Source organism: Capricornis sumatraensis, chromosome 3 (genome assembly GCF_032405125.1).
Source record: "Capricornis sumatraensis isolate serow.1 chromosome 3, serow.2, whole genome shotgun sequence".
NCBI classification, from domain to species: domain Eukaryota; kingdom Metazoa; phylum Chordata; class Mammalia; order Artiodactyla; family Bovidae; genus Capricornis; species Capricornis sumatraensis.
This window is the reverse complement of record NC_091071.1, coordinates 101,002,341-101,021,397: the sequence shown is the minus strand read 5'-3', so window position 1 is coordinate 101,021,397 and position 19,057 is coordinate 101,002,341. Positions and strand designations below refer to the sequence as shown.

At 35.6% G+C, this 19,057-nt stretch overlaps 1 protein-coding gene across 1 annotated transcript in view; it reads right to left on the bottom strand.

The window, feature by feature from the left end:
• The window catches only part of LRP1B (LDL receptor related protein 1B), a 1,972,098-nt gene that overhangs the window by 199,390 nt on the left and 1,753,651 nt on the right, over nucleotides 1-19,057 (bottom strand). Inside the window, exon 67 of the mRNA XM_068968462.1 lies at nucleotides 6,749-6,865. Coding sequence (XP_068824563.1) covers nucleotides 6,749-6,865 — 117 coding nt within the window. The remainder of the gene's footprint in view (nucleotides 1-6,748; nucleotides 6,866-19,057) is intronic.

Here is a 19,057-nt window from a genome sequence, read left to right as displayed (position 1 = left end):
GGAGATTCAACCAGTCCATTCTGAAGGAGATCAGCCCTGGGATTTCTTTGGAAGGAATGATGCTAAAGGTGAAGCTCCAGTACTTTGGCCACCTCATGTGAAGAGTTGACTCATTGGAAAAGACTCTGATGCTGGGAGGGATTGGGGGCAGGAGGAGAAGGGGATGACCAAGGATGAGATGGCTGGATAGCATCACAGACTCAGTGGACGTGAGTCTGAGTGAACTCCGGGAGTTGGTGATGGACAGGGAGGCCTGGCGTGCTGTGATTCATAGGGTCGCAGAGTTAGACACGACTGAGCGACTGAACTGAACTGAAACAGAACTGATATCTGGCATGATGAGAGACCCTCATTCCCCCTCTCATTAACTGTATTTACAACTGTCTGTCTCACACACAATAATATTCTTGTTCAGCTAAAACAGAAATAGCAACAGAAATAAAATTTAAAGAATATTCATATGAAACATAATTTCTACATAAAGATTGTGCATAATTCAGCCTGTATTTAAATATTGTTCTATACAATCACTCAGTTTCTCGCTATAGTGTGACATGTGACATCTAAATGTTTAATGTCATGAAGCCTCTTACATTTCTATATGAATATCTCTTCTGAAAACACTGGAAGAATTTTGAAAAAATGTGATATGTATCGAACATTTTGTTCTGCTCTGGGACTTTATTTTAAAAGTGTGAACTTATGGCTATGAATAAGATAAGATGCTTATCAATAGAATGAAAAAGAGCCACTAAGTGGAGGGTCTCCCTCATTTTTAAATACTCCTTTGTTTAGACAGCATGACAAGAAGAGTTTCTCTTTTTGTCTTTGTACTATATTCATATATATGACACTTTAATTTTAAAAACAACTTAATTAATAGTAATATTGATAGCTATAACAAAAATTTAAAAAATACCAGCTACTGAGTGTTCATTGGAAGGACTGATGATGAACCTGAAACTCCAATACTTTGGCCACTTGATGCAAAGAGCTGACTCATTTGAAAAGACCCTGATGCTGGGAAAGATTAAGGACAGGAGGAGAAGGGGACGACAGAGGACGAGATGGTTGGATGGTATCACTGACTCAATAGACATGAGTTTGGGTAAACTCCGGGAGCTGGTGATGGACAGGGAGGCTTGGTGTGCTGAGGTCCGTGGGGTGACGAGTGAGACATGACTGAACGACTGCACTGCACTGAACTGAGCCAGCTACTGATATTTTGTTTGCTGTTAGGCAGTAGGTGAAGATAATGCCAAGTAATTAAATTAGCTCATCAGTTAATGTTAACAATTCTGTAAGATAGGCGGGTTTCTCTGGTGGTTCAGACGGTAAAGAATCTACCTGCAATGAAGGAGACCTGGGTTCGATCCCAAGGTCAGGGAGATCCCCTGGAGGAGGGAATGACATAAGGTAGATACTATTGTTGGACCCTTTTTCAGATGAGTAAATTGAAGCAGAGAGAGGAAAAAAACTTACCCCAAATCACCCAGCAGGTAAAAGAGCTAGAATTAAACTTGAATCTAGATAACCTGACACCGGGATCTGTATTTTTACTGCGAAGCCATATCATTGCCTTCCTTACCGAGGAAGTAATAAGTGTTCACATATTACAGGGATTGACATTAAAGCCCTTGAAAAATCAAGTTAATTGTCTAAGGCACACAGCTAGCAATGTCTATTTTACTTTACAGTAATGATAAAAGAAAACCCTTTTTCTCTTTATATCCGCCCATGCTGAATCTCTTTCACTTTCCTTGCATTTGCAGACACACATATTTTTTTCTCAAGGAAAATAAATTCTAGTAAATTAAATAAATAAATAAATAAATAGATGCTTAATTTTTGAATAATGGTGAATAACATTGGATAATTTGCATTAAATACTAAACATAGTGCATTTAAAACATATTATATTTAGATATTTTAAAAACAACAGTAAAATCTTTAATTTCATGATTTGGGGGTATTGAAACATGATAATTCTTCCTTTAATATTCTCATTTGCTTTTATTCTAATTAATAACAAGTGTGTTTATCATATGCTAAACAGCAATGGGCTCACAGGCCTTTACATACTCTGCTCTGGGCAGGGCTGGATGTTGTTAGTTCAAGGTTATAAATAAAATTGTATAGCCAGTAGATCAAAGTATTTGCCCAACAAATCCACAGAATACTTGATCTATAGAGACTTGCTTTAACATTTTTAATTATTCTGTTCCAATAGGGGAGTAAAGGAACTGAGAGACTTGCTTTAAAAAAGCGTTTTTCAGTACAAATGGAAATTCTGTATGTGCTACCATGTTTTTAAAAAAAAGTCCGAAATAATAATCCTGAGTTATTTACATATACACAAATGTCATCAAGGAATGGGGTAGCTAATGTGTTTCTAATTCTCATCTAAATGCCTTAGAAGCTTTTCCCACCAGTTCTCTCAAAAAGAAATTCTCTTTTGAAGAAAATGTAATTTTGTTATGAGAGAAGATCCTAAGTTATTGTATTCTCTTATCGTTTATTTTGCCATTAATCTTTTTGGGATAAAGTAAAGGATGAATTTTTAGAACTTGGCACGATAGCATTTTTCTTGCAAAAAAGAACCAAAAAATGACTATACCTGGAACATAACCAATTTGGAAATAAAATTTGAATGTGGCATTTTCCCTAATATTTCTAAAATGTTCTTCCTACATTGCCTCGGTCTGATATTACCTATTCCTGAGATCAAGGAGATAGGGAATCCCATACATGAAGGATTAACCAGGTTTTTCATAAATCTCATCTAAAGCTAGACTGACAGCCAAGAAGCCTTTACAGAGCATGTTTCAGAAGGCTGATCTGGATTATATAGTAAGGATACAAAATAGGGACATCATATAAACTGGTCACTCCCTTTGATAATAGTGAAGGCATAAACACCCTGCCTCGGAATTGAAAGGAGCTATAGGAGATGACTTCACAAAATCTAAGAAGCTATAGTCAGAAAATAAAAGCAACTTTCAAAGCCATAGAGTTAGTGGCAGAGAATAAAAGCTTCCCGACTCCAATTTCTCTACTCAGTATATTATCATAAACTCTTGGTGATAAGTTCAAAAGTTATATCAGTGTGAGTGTGAGCATCTGAGGAGAATTTTTAGAATACAATTAGTATAACTGTCATGCTATACAAATAATCTTCTGATATAAATTCAGTGTGAAAGTACTAGAAATTCAAATAAGGCAGATGCAGCTTCTCGACATAAACCTCTATCTAGTTGATCAAATTATTTGGTACTTTAAAATCCATTGGAGTTCCAGTTACTTTTTAATAATGCAAAGTTATGAAATAATTTTATTTTGTACATCAATTACTTAGAAGGCAGACATACCATATATATTTGTTGGTGATGAAAATAGTACAGATGCTCAGATTTTTAAAATATTTCCAAACCTTTGCTCCAGATTACTAAATGACTTCAATAACAATGAAATTTTCTTATTTTTAAGAGAAGAAACCATTACTGAAGTAAAATGTCCCTGCTGAACACTTAACAAGGGAAATGATCATCATTAGATGATGAAATGACAATGGGCTAATTATCCTATGTAGATATAAAAAATTAGAAGGCATATTAAACTAAAACATAGCTGGCAGTTAATTGCTCTGCTGCTATTCCAACTCTTTCCATCTCTATGCCTGGAATATTTCCAACTCAATTTAAAATGTTAATTCATTATAAGAGATTCATAAACAAAGAAGCCCAAAAGCAAATTTTATAGTAAATTGCTAATATTATAAATATGTGTCAGGCACTGTGCCGATCATGGGACATTGTCCTACTTCTTCAACCATCTCCAGATATTTAAATAGGAACACAGAAACGTATGATAAATAAATAAATGAGACAATCAAATGTGAGTGAATTTTTTGGCATAATAGTATGTGAGCCTTTAAAAAAAATATCTTGCTATTGTGTAAGACTGACTAACTATCTCTGGTATGTTTCACTACTTAATAAAGGCTAACAATAAATGACAAATATGCATTAAAATGCATATTTTTGACTAATGACATTTAGAAAACATGATACCACTGCCTTCTTGAGTATACTGTTGTCATCTATATATAACTATATATAAAATTATGAGACGTATATAATATGTAGTCATAATTACAATACATATTATATCATGTGTATATAATGATAATAGTTTTGTTGTAATTTTATACATATTATTTTAATAGTTTCAATATATAATAAGACATTGGAAATATCTTAAAAGCATTTTAATACAGCAACAGTATTTTTTTCTAAGGCTGACTTCTACAGGACTAATCTCTTGGTGCTTCCTATAGATATATTGCATTTTTTTTATTCTTCAGAGACTCAGCTTCTGTATATGTAGAACTGATGGCATTTTCAATGCTTAAATCTTCCCATTTTTCTGGCCTAGTCAAGATGGTATATTCAAACACCACTTAATGATCTACAGCCCTTGATCTTTACTCTTAAACATTCTTCCATGTTTAACATGCTATCTACTCTGATGTTTATCCTGTGTACACCTTCTATTCTTCCATGTCACAACTATAATATGCTTCATTCTCGTTCACTGCCATCTTTTCTTGCCAAATTCATCAATATTGCTTGTCTTAGTAGGAACTAAAAGAGGTCCACACATAATTGGGTATTTTATACTGCAATACTTGATACTGCAGTCTATTCCCTTGCTTTTTCTTAAGGGCTCTGTGACTACAGTGATTTATCACTAAGTTTCCATGGTGACAAGTGAGATGCAATTGTTTCTAGCTCTCTTGCTTCAAAAGATGACTTTTAGGAGATGTCACCAAAATGATATTTGGCCACTTAGGAAATCCCAGGAGACTCAGAAACCAGCTATCTCAACTCTTCATTGTTCCCCTTCCTGTCTCATTAAAACAGCAACCTAACTTCTCACACCATTTAAATTACCACTTGAATAAAGGGCCTTCCAGGATGTGAGTCTCCATGTTGCCTTTCCACTTCCTTCTCTTGTTTTCAATATCCTTTAGTTACAGATGCTCCCTTTCAGATATATCATTTATAAAAGTGAAAGCCATTCAGTAGTGTCAGACTCTTTGCGATTCCATGGACTCTACAGTCCATGGAATTCTCCAGGCCAGAATATTAGAGTGGGTGGCCTTTCCATTCTCCAGGGTATCTTCCTAACCCAAGGATTGAACCCAAGTCTCCAGCACTGCAGGCAGTCTCTTTACCAGCTGTGCCACAAGCGAAGTCCAAGAATACTGGAGTGGGTAACCTATCTGTTCCCCAGCGGATCTTCCCGACCCAGGAATCGAACTAGGGTCTCCTGCATTGCAGGTGGATTCTTTACCAATGGAGCCATCAGGGAAGCCAAAATAACATTGATAATTAACACTAAATTTTCCAAAACTAAGCTGAGTAGTTAATCTGTGTATTTAAGCTCTGAAATGAAATTAAAATAAATAAGAAGTACATGCATAATTGTTTCTTTTTTGAAATCACTCCTCTAGTCTTACCACCATTAGATCTTTATTTTAATCACTGGACAGAATCTGAGAACTGCTATATAATTTTTTTAAATTAATGATTAAAGAAATCTAGAACAATCTAATAAATCTCTGCAATGCACTTTACCTTTCTAAAGAGTATAATCAGTTGGGAGATATTTATATGAAGATGGAATAATAAAGGTTTCTATATTCAAAGTATTTCATAATCATAATTATCCAGAGATTTCATACTTAAGGTCCCTGATCCTCAAATACTGGTCAGATTAAGTTTTCAAAGTGACTCAAACCATTAGTTGATATTTTGCAAACTGAATATCTAAGTGGTTTATTAAGGCTGTGATTCCACTGATTGTATGCTTTAATATAATATATCCCAACACTTTAATGTAACAATTCCTATTTTGTCTCCTGTATCATGGGAAATGAATGCCCTAAGTCCAATGTATAAGAGTAGATATTATTGTTATCATAAAACTCTTTTGGGAAGTAATAGAATGTTAATATTTAATAATAGATTTTGACTATTATCTTACTTTGAACATGATTATACTGCCTTTTTGTTTAAACAGCAGTATAAGAAAGTGCTGGTGAGAAATACATTCAGAAATGAATGCTAGAAGATAGGGATACTGTCACAATTTTACATACTGTCATGCTTTTTACAAACTAAAATTGCTGGCTAATTAATGTTTTTTAAACTTATTACATAAAAATGCAGACGGCAGATGATGAAAATTGCTTTATTCTATTTTCAGAGAAAAGCATCCTGAATACATACGGTGTTCACCACTACCGAGAGAATAAATGATATTTCACTGAAAGATGCTCATGGGTGAATTTGTAGTGTAAATGGATTTGAGACTGAAATAAAATGAATACCATCGGTTAAAGAATGATATGTTTTGTGTCTCCACATCATTCAGCTCTTTCTATGAACTTGCATCAGGGTTTCTTTCATTGCATACTAACAGGTTGCATTAAACCTCATGATACTTTCATACCAATCCTGATAACTGTAAGAAAATAACTCCCAGGATGAGCCATTTCAATAATTCTACCATTTGAGATTCAGGTCAATTTAGTCTGAATATTCTTGTTCAAATGTGAATATATGTATAAAAATGTGAGCTGCAAGACAGGTTTAAATTCATATCTTAACTAAACTAAAAATTGCTATCCTGCTTATTGAATAGGCTGTCAAGCTTGCAACATTCTCAAGAAAGAGTTACTTACTACAATTTTCTTCATCTGAATTATCACTGCAGTCATTTTGGCTATCACACCGCCAGTGATCTGGAATACAGTTGTTGTTTTTACACTGGAATTCATGAGGACCACAAGTCTTTTTATCTGTAATGGAAAGAACCAGAATTTGCATTGTTGGCTTCCATAAAGATATCCCTCATGGTGTCCTTACTGCTGTGTGAATCCAGGGGACATGACATTTCCTAGGACCTCAAGTCAGTTCTTAACTGAGAAGCATTCCTAGGAAAAATTGGAGGCAAATTCTGACTAATATTTCATTGTGAGCTAATTACAAAGCAACTGATTGGACCATCCACTCAACACAAGTCAGTCAATAAAAATAAAGATCAAGATTATTGAAAACTATCCTTCTCTTTAAGATACTCCTTCTCTAAGCCATCTTCTATTTTTGCTATAAAGTAGCAGCCATAAAGAAATAGTTATTAACCAAACTGTGTGGTTGCCATCCTGTCTTCCTTCTTTAGAAGTTCTTACTCAAAATTTACCTATGGTCAGCTGATCTAAATGTACAGATTACAATAGTGCCTAAGTAAAGATCTTATAAGTTCTTAAAATGCCAGTGTATCTGAACCTCTAAATAATCCCATTGAGTATCAGGAAATGTATTAACTAGCCCTTCACTTTACAAATGCTAAGGCAGATATTCCTAGAAGTTTAAGAACTTGATGCATTTTCACTACCACTAAATGACACAGCCAATTAAAAACACAAAAGGTGTGTGTTGACTCCTGATTTGCTGTTCTTTACAAAAAATCTGTGTCCATAGGATCCAGAATAAAGATTTACTTAATAAGAATTTATGCAAAGTTTAGATCAGATATTTAAAAATTTTCATGACTAATATCCAACTGTTTATAATCTACTCCATTGCTTCTTAAACTCTAATATGTGCATACATTAATTATTGAGAATTTTGCTAACATGGAAATTGTGATTGGGTAGATCTAAAATCCTAACAAGTTCTCTAAGTGATAATATCATCTTTGATCTATGAAACACACTGAGTTAGCAAGGTCAAAGCATCAAGATGATATAAATTCAAGTACATAAAATAATAAGAGTATTGATGTCAATGCACAATTTAAGATTTTCTTTTCACATACTTAGATCAACTCTTTTTTTGGTCAGTCATGTTAGAGATGGACAGTGAAGTGTTAAAATGATTGAGACTGCTAAAATAAATTTACTAAGGGAGAGGAGAAGCTATTTGGTGGCCATTGCTACTCTTTACTGCAAATTACATTTTACAAAATTCAAATTTAAATAATATTATGAAAATAAAAGTGTTTTAGGTTTAATTAAGAAAATCAGGTAATGATCATATATTGAAGATCCAGGCCACCTGCTGGGTATGGATTTTCATAAACATGATCACACTCAATCTTCATAACATTTCTAAGAAGTATTATTACATGCATTTAAGTAAATGAGATGTAAATCTTAAGAATTTAAATGATTTCTCCAATTTTACAAAGGTCTTAGATGGCAAAGGAGGAATTTTTATCCAATTCTGCTTCAGAAATATTTTATATTTTTGTAGAAATTCTCATGATAGACCTCAATTGCACTGTTTTACTAATGTGTGTGTATTAGATATAGCCTAATAAATATATGCATACAGATAGAGAGAGAGGGAGAGATATTCCCCTCCCCCTCTTCCATCCTGCCTGCATACCTGCCTGTCTGGTAATGATTACTCAGAATTTAACTGTGTCACTCTGTTGAGTACTGTGTTTCATAATATATCCTTTTGCCTGTGCTATATACCTAACTTCAGATTCAAAAATTGGTCCAAAATTTACAAAAGTTCTAATGTAGCATTATCCACACCTCAATCAAGCAACATGCTAGGATATTGGAATTTAAATAACCCTTGAAGATATTGTATCCGATACTGAACTATTTAGATAGTTACTTCATTTTGGAAATTAAAACAAATTCCTCTAAAACTAATTCTATAGGTAACAGTAGCTTTATTTATTCCTTGCCATGTGTTGCTTGCATTATTTAAAATATTGTTAAATTTTTAGAATAGAGGAATATAAGAAAGCAATCTGGATCAGAGAAATAGACCATTTGACTTAGTATTACTTTGTACCCAGGCAATTCTCCATGATTACAAAAGGTTAACAATCAGAACCGAGTATCAGTATAATGGGTTTTTAAGTTTTCTCCCCTAAATTGTATCATATTTTGTGTTTGAAAGATACTTAAACTTACAAGTTACAGTTATAAGTTCATTACAGTTCATTGCTAAGGTTTCCATTTGGGGTGTTGCAGAAAGAGTCACATGAAAATGTTAATTGCTTTATGTAAGGTTATTTGAATTTTATGTTTCCAAGCTATTTAACTTTTTGATCCATGACACTGCTTATAAACATTACAAATATAAACTATATAAACTATATAGGAATAAACAGCAGTTCTTGAATTGGTTACACATTAAAGTCACCAAGGGAACGTTAAAAAATCCCTCTGCCCAGTCCATCTCCATAGCAATAAAATCAGATTCTCTGGGGTGGAACCCACATATCAGTATTTTTATTAGGGCAAGCTGAATGATTCCAATGAGCAGCCAATACTGAAAATCACTGAACCTCAAAACCGATTGTAGAACAGAACATATATAGTTCCAAATTGTAATACTCCAGAAAAATACTCACAATATGTAGAGTTTTCTATTCATTCATATTGTTAAGTAGAAATGGAACAATGTTTTCATTTTTTGATATTATAAATTTGGAGAAGACAAATATAGTATTTGAAAAATTGTTTTCTTTTTTAAATATATTTTCATATGAGTTGTAGATATTCAGAAACAAATTAGATCCTCCCAGAAAGGTGGAGTGAAGGACCATCAAAAGAGAAAACTGTTTGTAATATACACTATATGGGCTTCTTTATATGTGTACTGCCTAGTTCTCAAAAGAGAGAAAAGAATCTGGTTCTGTGATGCCTTGTGGAATAAGAACTGAGGAAGTGGACTGAGAAACAGGGGTGAAAGATAGATTTAGTTTTCTCTTTATACCAAAAGGAAGACAAAGGAAGCTATAAACTGCTGAATTAATAACTGAATTTGGAATGTTACCATGCGATGTGTCAGACAGAGAGTTTCAACAGAGGAAGTCAACTGGAGGTCCCGGCCAGCAATGTCGGACCTTGCAATAGAAACAAACATTTGCAAACTACCACTTCAGGCTTAAGCTCAAAGCAAAGTTTATTAAAGCATAGATATACTTTCAGAGAGAGAGAGAGCAGGAATGTTTCTGGAAAGTAAAACCAGTCCGCCTATACAGGCTTAGGGGCTTCCCAGGTGGCACTAGTGGGAAAGAACCCTCCTGCCAATGCAGGAGACATAAGAGATGCAGATTCCATCCCTGTGTTAGGATGATCCCCTGGAGGAGAGCATGGCAACCCACTTCAGTATTTTTGCCTGGAGAATACCATGGGCAGAGGAGCCTGGTGGGCTGCAGTTTATAGAGTCTCAGAGTCAGACATGACTGATGTGACTTAAACCACATGCATACAGGCTTCAGGTTGTTTATAAGTTGTTCTATGAGGAGGTGAAATGTAATCATGGATGAAAGAAGAAATAGCTATTTGATTGACTGCCCTGATATCTGTAACTCATTCATTAATGTTCATGTACCTATCCTTGGTTCACTAAGAAAAACCCATCATGGGTGTGTGTGTGGGGGGGTAGATTTTATTATAATGTTGGTATATATTAAGTCTGAGTTTACTAGAAGTTCCACGCCTATCTAGTCAGGGCGTGCAATGCCCAGGGCCTTCTCTTATGTTACTGTGCTCCCTCTTTATAAGTTTCTCACCAACCAACCAGGGTTTCACAGGTTCTGGGTGAAGTCAGAGGAGGGTCTCCAGATGGTTGGGGCCTAACTGGTTGTCCCCCAAGCAAGAGTCCTCAGACAGTTGGTGCTTAGCTGAATTATCCCCCTCTTGTTTCTTTCACCTCTGTCACTTCCTCGTTGCTAATGTCTAACTACCTAATAGGAATGGCATAGGATACAACATCAATGCATATGTTTATTATATATCTATATACACACAATAACAAAAAATTAAACTTTTACAATGGTATCAATGAAACAACAAATACCCAGGAATAAAGCTAGCGAAATTTGTGCAAGACCAAGCTGGTTTTAGAAAAGGCAGAGGAACCAGAGATCAAATTGCCAACATCTGCTGGATCATGGAAAAAGCAAGAGAGTTCCAGAAAAACATTGATTTCTGCTTTATTGACTATGCCAAAGCCTTTGACTGTGTGGATCACAATAAACTATGGAAAATTCTGAAAGAGATGTGAATACCAGACCACCTGACCTGCCTCTTGAGAAATCTGTATGCAGGTCAGGAAGAAACAGTTAGAACTGGACATGGAACAACAGACTGGTTTCAAATAAGAAAAGGAGTATGTCAAGGATGTATACTGTCACCCTGCTTATTTAACTTCTATGCAGAGTACATCATGAGAAACGCTGGACTGGAAGAAACATAAGCTGGAATCAAGCTTGCTGGGAGAAATATCAATAAACTAAGATATGCAGATGACACCACCCTTATGGCAGAAAGTGAAGGGGAACTAAAAAGCCTCTTGATGAAAGTGAAAGAGGAGCGTGAAAAGTTGGCTTAAAGCTCAACATTCAGAACACTAAGATCATAGCATCCGGTCCCATCACTTCATGGCAAATAGATGGGGAAACAGTGGAAACAGTGTCAGACTTTATTTTTGGGGGCTCAAAAATCACTGCAGATGTTGATTGCAGCCATGAAATTAAAAGACGCTTACTCCTTTGAAGAAAAGTTATGACCAACCTAGATAGCATATTCAAAAGCAGAGACATTACTTTGCCGACTAAGATCTGTCTAGTCAAGGCTGTGGTTTTTCCTGTGGTCATGTATGGATGTGAGAGTTGGACTGTGAAGAAGGCTGAGTGCCAAATAATTCATGCTTTTGAACTGTGTTGTTGGAGAAGATTCTTGAGAGTCCCTTGGACTGCAAGGAGATCCACCCAGTCCATTCTGAAGGAGATCAGCCCTGGGATTTCTTTGGAAAGAATGACGCTAAAGCTGAAACTCCAGTACTTTGGCCACCTCATGCGAAGAGTTGACTCATTGGAAAAGACTCTGATGCTGGGAGGGATTGGGGGCAGGAGGAAAAGGGGACGACAGAGGATGAGATGGCTGGATGGCATCACGGACTCGATGGACATGAGCCTGAGTGAAATCTGGGAGTTGGTGATGGACAGGGAGGCCTGGCATGCTGCGATCCATGGGGTCCAAAGAGTCGATCATGACTGAGCGACTGAACTGAACTGATACTGAAAACCATAAAGCATTGCTGAGAGAAAGTTAATATGCCCAAGAAAATGCAGTGATATCTATATTCATGGACTAGAAGACTCAAATTGCTATAGCTTTCTCTAAATGAAGTTACAGAATTAATGAAACCCTTACTAAAATTCCAGCAAGTTACTTTTGAAGGGATAGGTTATCCTAATCTAATTAGTCTTAAGAACTTGATTATTGTATAATTATTTTGAATGCCAAGGATCTAGAACAATCAGCCAATACTGAAAAAAGAACAAGCTAGAGTATTTACAGTACCTGATTTTAATTTACTTTAAAGCTACAGTATCAAGAGTGTATTAAATAAAATGAAACCAGAAATATGTCTACACATATAGTTAACTGATTTTCAACAAAGGCTCTAAATCAATTTAATGGGAAGAGGAAAGTCTTTTTTAGCAACTATTATTAAAATAACTGCTATCTATATGAAAAAGATAAATCTCAACCCACCATACCCATACACAAAAATGAATCTCAGTTAATCGTAAGTGTAATATAAAGCTTCTAGAATATAGGAAAATATTTGCATAATCTTGTAGTAGGCAAGGATTGCTTGCTTACTAGGTCACTTCAGTCATGTCCAACTCTTTGGGTCCCCATGGACTAGGGCCCTCCAGGCTCCTCTGTCCATGGGATTCTCCAGGAAAGAATACTTGAGTGAGTTGCCATGCCCTTCTCTGATTTCTTAGAACACATAAAATAATAATCAAAAAAATTGGTAAATTGAACTTAAGCAAAATTAAACTTTTTTATTCTCTAGAAGATATCATTAAGAAAAACAAACTGACAAACTTTTCTTCATATTAAAAAGTGAAATATTGAAATATGGAGTTTTTGTTGATCATGTTAATATTCTTCTGTAATCATCACTATCTATCTTCCAGTTCAGAAAACACAAAGATTACAGGCAGCTGGGTAACATGCAATGATTCTTGTTACAAAAAAGTAATGTAGTCACAGAAACACTGAAGCAAAAAGAATTATGGTAACAATGAAACTGAGCCTCCCTCATGGAAGCTCCTTGTTTCTTCCTCCTGACTCTAACATCATAGAGTTAGAAGTATGGGGTTAGAATTGGAGTTCGCACCTTCTTTTCTATTGATAGAAAATCTTATCTACTACTTGGGGGCAGGATAACTGTTGGTTATCAAAACATAACCTCTTTATTATAGACATCGTTATGTTCTTTCTTTAAATCAACCTTATCCAGTTTTGGTCCCTCACTCTAAATCTGCCTCCAGGTCTCTTTTAGCATCATATAGAAATGAATATACCTATATATGCTGCCAGCAAATATTCTAAAGCTCATTGACTGGTTATGAGTTCCTCAACAGTGATGACGCAAGTTGACTCTTCCTTATGTTCTATAATAGGGAGGGTTTACTGACACATAATTTTTTGGTTGACATAAACATAGTAGATTTATAACATTATTACTGGCTTTTTTGGGTCATTTTGAAATTACTATTTCCACCACTGGTGAAGCTATTATTAATGGACCACTGCCTCCTCTGTCACAAAGGGAAGATCTGCGACCCAAGGTGGACTCTTCCCTTAGAACACAATTAGTCTGCAAAAATAACATGTTACTGATGTTTAAAAATATTTATTTTATAACTTAAACCTAATAGATGATTATTCTCTTTTAATATTAAAGAAGTATGAAGGAGCGCAGTGCAGGGATTGTATGGTGGCTAGATAATATCCTGAGGAACACAGATTTCTATCATTCTGCTCCACCATCCTAAGTAATGGCTACCATTTTTCTTAGTCACTTCATGGCCCAAAATGACTACTAGTGCTTGAGTCATCACACTGGAGGCCTGAAGGAGGACAGAAGGGCACAACAAGAAGGCTTTTTAAGAAAACTCCCCCAAAATATTCATCCTGGAAGTCCCACCAAAGACTTCTGGTTACACTTCAAAGGTCAGAACTTAGTCATATGACAATATCTAGCTTCAAGGGGTGATGAGAAATGTGATGACTTACTCTGAATAACAATGCATCAACAAAAGATTTAGGCTTCTGTTTCTAAAGGGGAAATAAAAATGGGTAGATTGATGGGCAATTTAGGAGTCTCTGTCAATAAGTAAATGAGACCAATTAAAATCATTTGAGGTGATCTCCATGGCTGCTGAAAGGGAGAGGATTTCTTCTCTTTCATGATTACAAGTATTATAACCTCAAGTTTCCATGGGTCATTTAAAAACCATGTAGAGTACACCCATCTAAGAAGCCAAAGTAAGTAATAGTCCAAAACTGGAGGAAAAGATAAGCCTCTGATGACTCTATGTGAATTCTTAAATCCAAATTGTGCCTGAAGTCAACTCTATCCACTCCTTGAAAGTGAGGCAGAAAATTTATTTCCCCACTGGTTTGTGTTGAATTTCTGTCTTTTACAGACAAGAGTCCTAACTGATATAAATACCATACTATATTTTGCTTAGAAATAGTATGGACTCCTAATAGTAATATTCTTTTCTGTATGTGATGATTTACATAATTTCCAAAGTATTTCATTGGCTTATAATTACCTGGGAAATGCTGTCTCGTTCTACAAGAAGTCTCAGAATTAGTCTCTATTTAAAAATGATTTGCAAACTCAGGCTTCCATGAAAATGGGAGTTGGTAAACCGTTTTTGACCATATTCTCTACATGACAAACGTGATTATAGCATTTAGTGATATTGATTATCTAGGAAGTTCCAGGTTGCCTTGCAGTGTCTGGTAGATCTGAAAATTAATTTCATGTTACTTCTCATCAATCAGGGTAATATTCCTCAATGAGCACTTACATGCACAACCTGTTCTTCTAAGGGAAGTGGAAATAATATGTGAATGCACCAGCAGTTGAGAATAACAATGCCAGCTGTAGCTTGTCCCAGTGGGATTCTCTTAGTTCTGTTTTGCTTTTGAATTTTTGATTTTTTAAAACTTTTACATTAGTCTTCCAGGTAGAGAAGATAAAGGCTTTAAGTAAAACAAAGTAACAATGACATATTTTCTTTACAAAGAGATGAATCTATAATAAGCTAGCTCTCGAGAAGCTCCAATCATAGCATTTTTAAAATTGCATTTTAATGCAATGTATGTAATTTTCAGCAAAAATTTTTTGAATGCACATTATGCAGTTTTAGAAATTATCATATTACATCCTGTAATGCCATCTATCACACTTGACAAGAATTTGTGATTTGTTTTTAATTTAGAAACTCATATTGTAAACTTAGGGGGGGTGAAGTGAGGGGAGCTCATTCCAGTATGCATCTAAAACACAGTTTTCTTTTCGTTTATCTCCAATACCCTAAAACCTTAGAGTCACAATTTATATCATTCACAATGCTTAGGAGAAACACTGTTTTTTGTGTAGAGGAAAGGGTGTATGAAAAGGAGCATGTTTTAGCAATAGCATTGTCTGGTGGCCAGTTTCACTTTATGCTAGCCTACCTGAAGTCTTTATTGTCATATCATCTCTTATTTTCATATGAAAAATCATTTCAATAGAGAAGATAATGGAAAGTCATGATAACAGCATAGACTCTATTTTTAAGGACTCAAATAACAGCTGTAAGGAAGTTACTGGAAAAGGATAAAAAGAAGTAGATGTAGCTGTGCCAGATGAGAGGGACCAACAGTTGTCAGTCTTAGACTCTAACCTAATTATGGGGATATATGGTAGGATGTTCTCTTGCCTCTTACATACTTAGACAGTCTTTAAGATTCCCATCTTTCATTTTTTTCCTTTAAAATGAATTTAAAAGCATATTTATATCTGATATAAACTGAAAACAAAGGTTTTGTTGTAAATTCATGGTGGGAACAGAAGAGAAACAACACGTTGAGCTATTCAGGGTCCCTCAAATGGAGGGATATCCTCAGATTCTTGAACCCCAAAGTAAATGAAGTCTTGTTCTGGTGTATGGATTTTTGAAATGCATGCTGTCAGTGCCCCAGCTACAATCTTTGGTACTCATCATCCCTGTCTATGCTAATCCAATGACTTTCGCTTTTTTTTAAAAAAAACCTGGAATTTAGTTGCTTTACAGCGTTGTGCTTCTGCTGCACAATGAAGTAAATTAGCTATATGTATACACATATCCCCTCCCTCTTGAACCTACCTCCCATCTACCCCTACATCACACCCCTACATCCCACCCTGTCTTTCATCACAGAGCATAACAGAGCTCCCTGTTAAACCAGTGGCTTCTAATTACAAGCATGTGGGACTCTCTGCTTGGCCCTGATCTGGAAGTGCTTTTTAGGGCACTATGCCCTTCTCTTCCTTGGAGCTGCGTTAAACAAATGACTGACAGGATCTGGTGAATAAATATCTCAGCTCTCTCCTTTGTTTAGGGTAACTGATTATTCTACACTATCTTACAGAATTTCCTTGTAGAATGGATCTCATTCCTGCAATAAATTGCTCAATAATGTACTTTCTATTCCCCCTTCCCTTCCTTGGTTAACTGCCCATCATTACTGATTTGTGGAATCATTTCCCCAATAAACCACTTATATTCAAAATCTTGTGAATGCAAGTTCTAATTCTAGGAAAACTCAACATAAGAGAGGATGTACTGTGCTGTGCTTAATCGTATCTAACTCTTTGTGTCTCCATTGACTGTAGCCCGCCAGGCTCCTCTGTCCATGTGGATTCTCTCGGCAAGAATACTGAAGTGCATTGCCTTGTCCTCCTCCAGGGGATCTTCCCAACCCAGGGATCGAACCCAGGTCTCCCACATTGCAGGTGGATTCTGTACCTTCTGATCCACCAGGGAAGGGGTGATGATATATGTTGTCATTTAGTCAACAAACATGAATTAATGCCTATCATGTACTTGGCACTGTTCTGAGCTCATAGGGTTTATAGTAATGAAGAAAACTGGCATAAATTCCTACCCTCATTGAATTTATATACTAATGGCCAAGTGGTGATTTGAGACTAGTAAGATAAAACAACAATGGCAACAACAACAACAAAAACATTGACTGGAGGGTAAAGAGTGCTATAGTGAGAAACAGAGAAGAGAATAGAGAATGTGTGTGGAAGGGGGGATTTCAAATGATAGTCTGCAAATGCTATATTAGGAAAGTGACCTTGGGCTTTCTATGTTGGTCCAGTGGCTAAGACTCTACGCTCCCATTACAGGGGGCCAGAGTTCAATCCTTGGTCAGGGAACTAGATCCCACACACTACAACTAAAGATTCTATTAGCATAGCCAAATAAATAAATACTTTTTTTTTTTAAAGATAGTTTTAAAATAAAGTGACCTTGAAAATTGGCAAAGAGACAAGGATTGAACCATGTTACATCCCAGGAAGAAATAGGACCTTGAAAGAATAAGCAGGCCTGGACAGTCCAGGAAAACAGGGAGGTGAAGGTGGCTGAAGGAGAGGAAACAGGTCAACTTCAGCAAGAGTGCTGGGAGGGATCAGGAAGACAGTCCATTGGTGCAGATAGGCACTGACGCTAATCAAGGCTTTGTACAGAACTTCTCTTGTTTCTCTTCCTTGGATAAGAGCATCTATATTTGGCCACTTTCTTTTTGACAAATGAATTTGAAATACATTTTAAAATGTATGCCAAAATAAAGACGGAAATTTGAATGACTGCTAAATGGTTATAGCAATACAGAAACCCCAATCTTAGAAACACCATGATGGATTCTTTGGTCTGCATTTATTCTGGATAATTACCTTTTTCTCAGCTTTTGTGTCATACTTACAAAGCTTATCAGCTTACATACTTACAAAGCTTATCAGTAGCATACACTGATAAAGGTATGCTAGGTACAAAAGCAAGCCAAATTCATCTCTGAAAGAAAACTGAGACTCCTACAGAATGAAATGCATCTAGGGACAAGATTTATTGACTAGAGGTCAATAATTTGATTTACTGACTAGACTTACTGCATAAAAGTACCAAATAGGTCTATCATTTCAACCAGAATTGTATTTCCTTTTTTATAGCACCAGCATTTTTTTATTTCATTGTGGTTGGTACATCAAAATTTGGTTATACAAAGAGATTTGTAAGTAGATATTGTTATGAGCAATCTTTTAAAATTGATATTAGTATTTTCAGATTCCAGTTTGAATTTTATGTTTTAGTTTGCAAACAACAATAGCACCTAGTATTTGTTGACTGTTTTATCTAAGTTCATGGATAACCTTGATTCATGTGATCCACTGAGCAACTCAGAAAGGAATGTATATTGAACAACTGAGAATACTAAACCTCACATTACAATAAATTACTTGTCCCAAAGCCCACAGCTCTTAAACTGCAAAACCAGGTCTTGAATTCATATAATCTCATTAATACCTATACTAGAAACCAAACTGAATCCCTCCAAAAAAAAAAGTTCTCCATTGCTTCCTTCTTTTGCCACTTTATTCCAAGATCTCAGTTTTATGGACTAAATGATGACTAAAATTGCATACATGTCTAAAGTTGAGCTAAAGTGAACTCAAGGGAAACACAGTTGCCTTTATAAAACCCTGAAGCTGCAAAAGGTCTCACCTCAGAGGGAAAAATATTATATTTGTGTAAGGAGTGTAATTTACACTCAGAGATAAATATGGACAAAATTTCAAAGTCTTCAGTGATAAGATTTGTTATTTCTGAACTGTGTGAACTTAAAAAAAAATAATTTGGCATACATTCTAATTTGAGGAAAACAATTTTGCTTATTAAAGAAAATATGGGGGTCTGTCTCTCTTTCAGTGCAAAACGTGTCCCTTACTTGACTTACAGTTCAACCAGGTGCTACATATCAGTAAATGATCATATCAGCCTTTATCTCATCATTTCTTATTGGCTGCCTAGTCAGCAAGGTATTGATTTGTTTTTATAAGATTCTGCTTACAGTACATGATTGTTTACTTGGCTTACTCCCAAATGT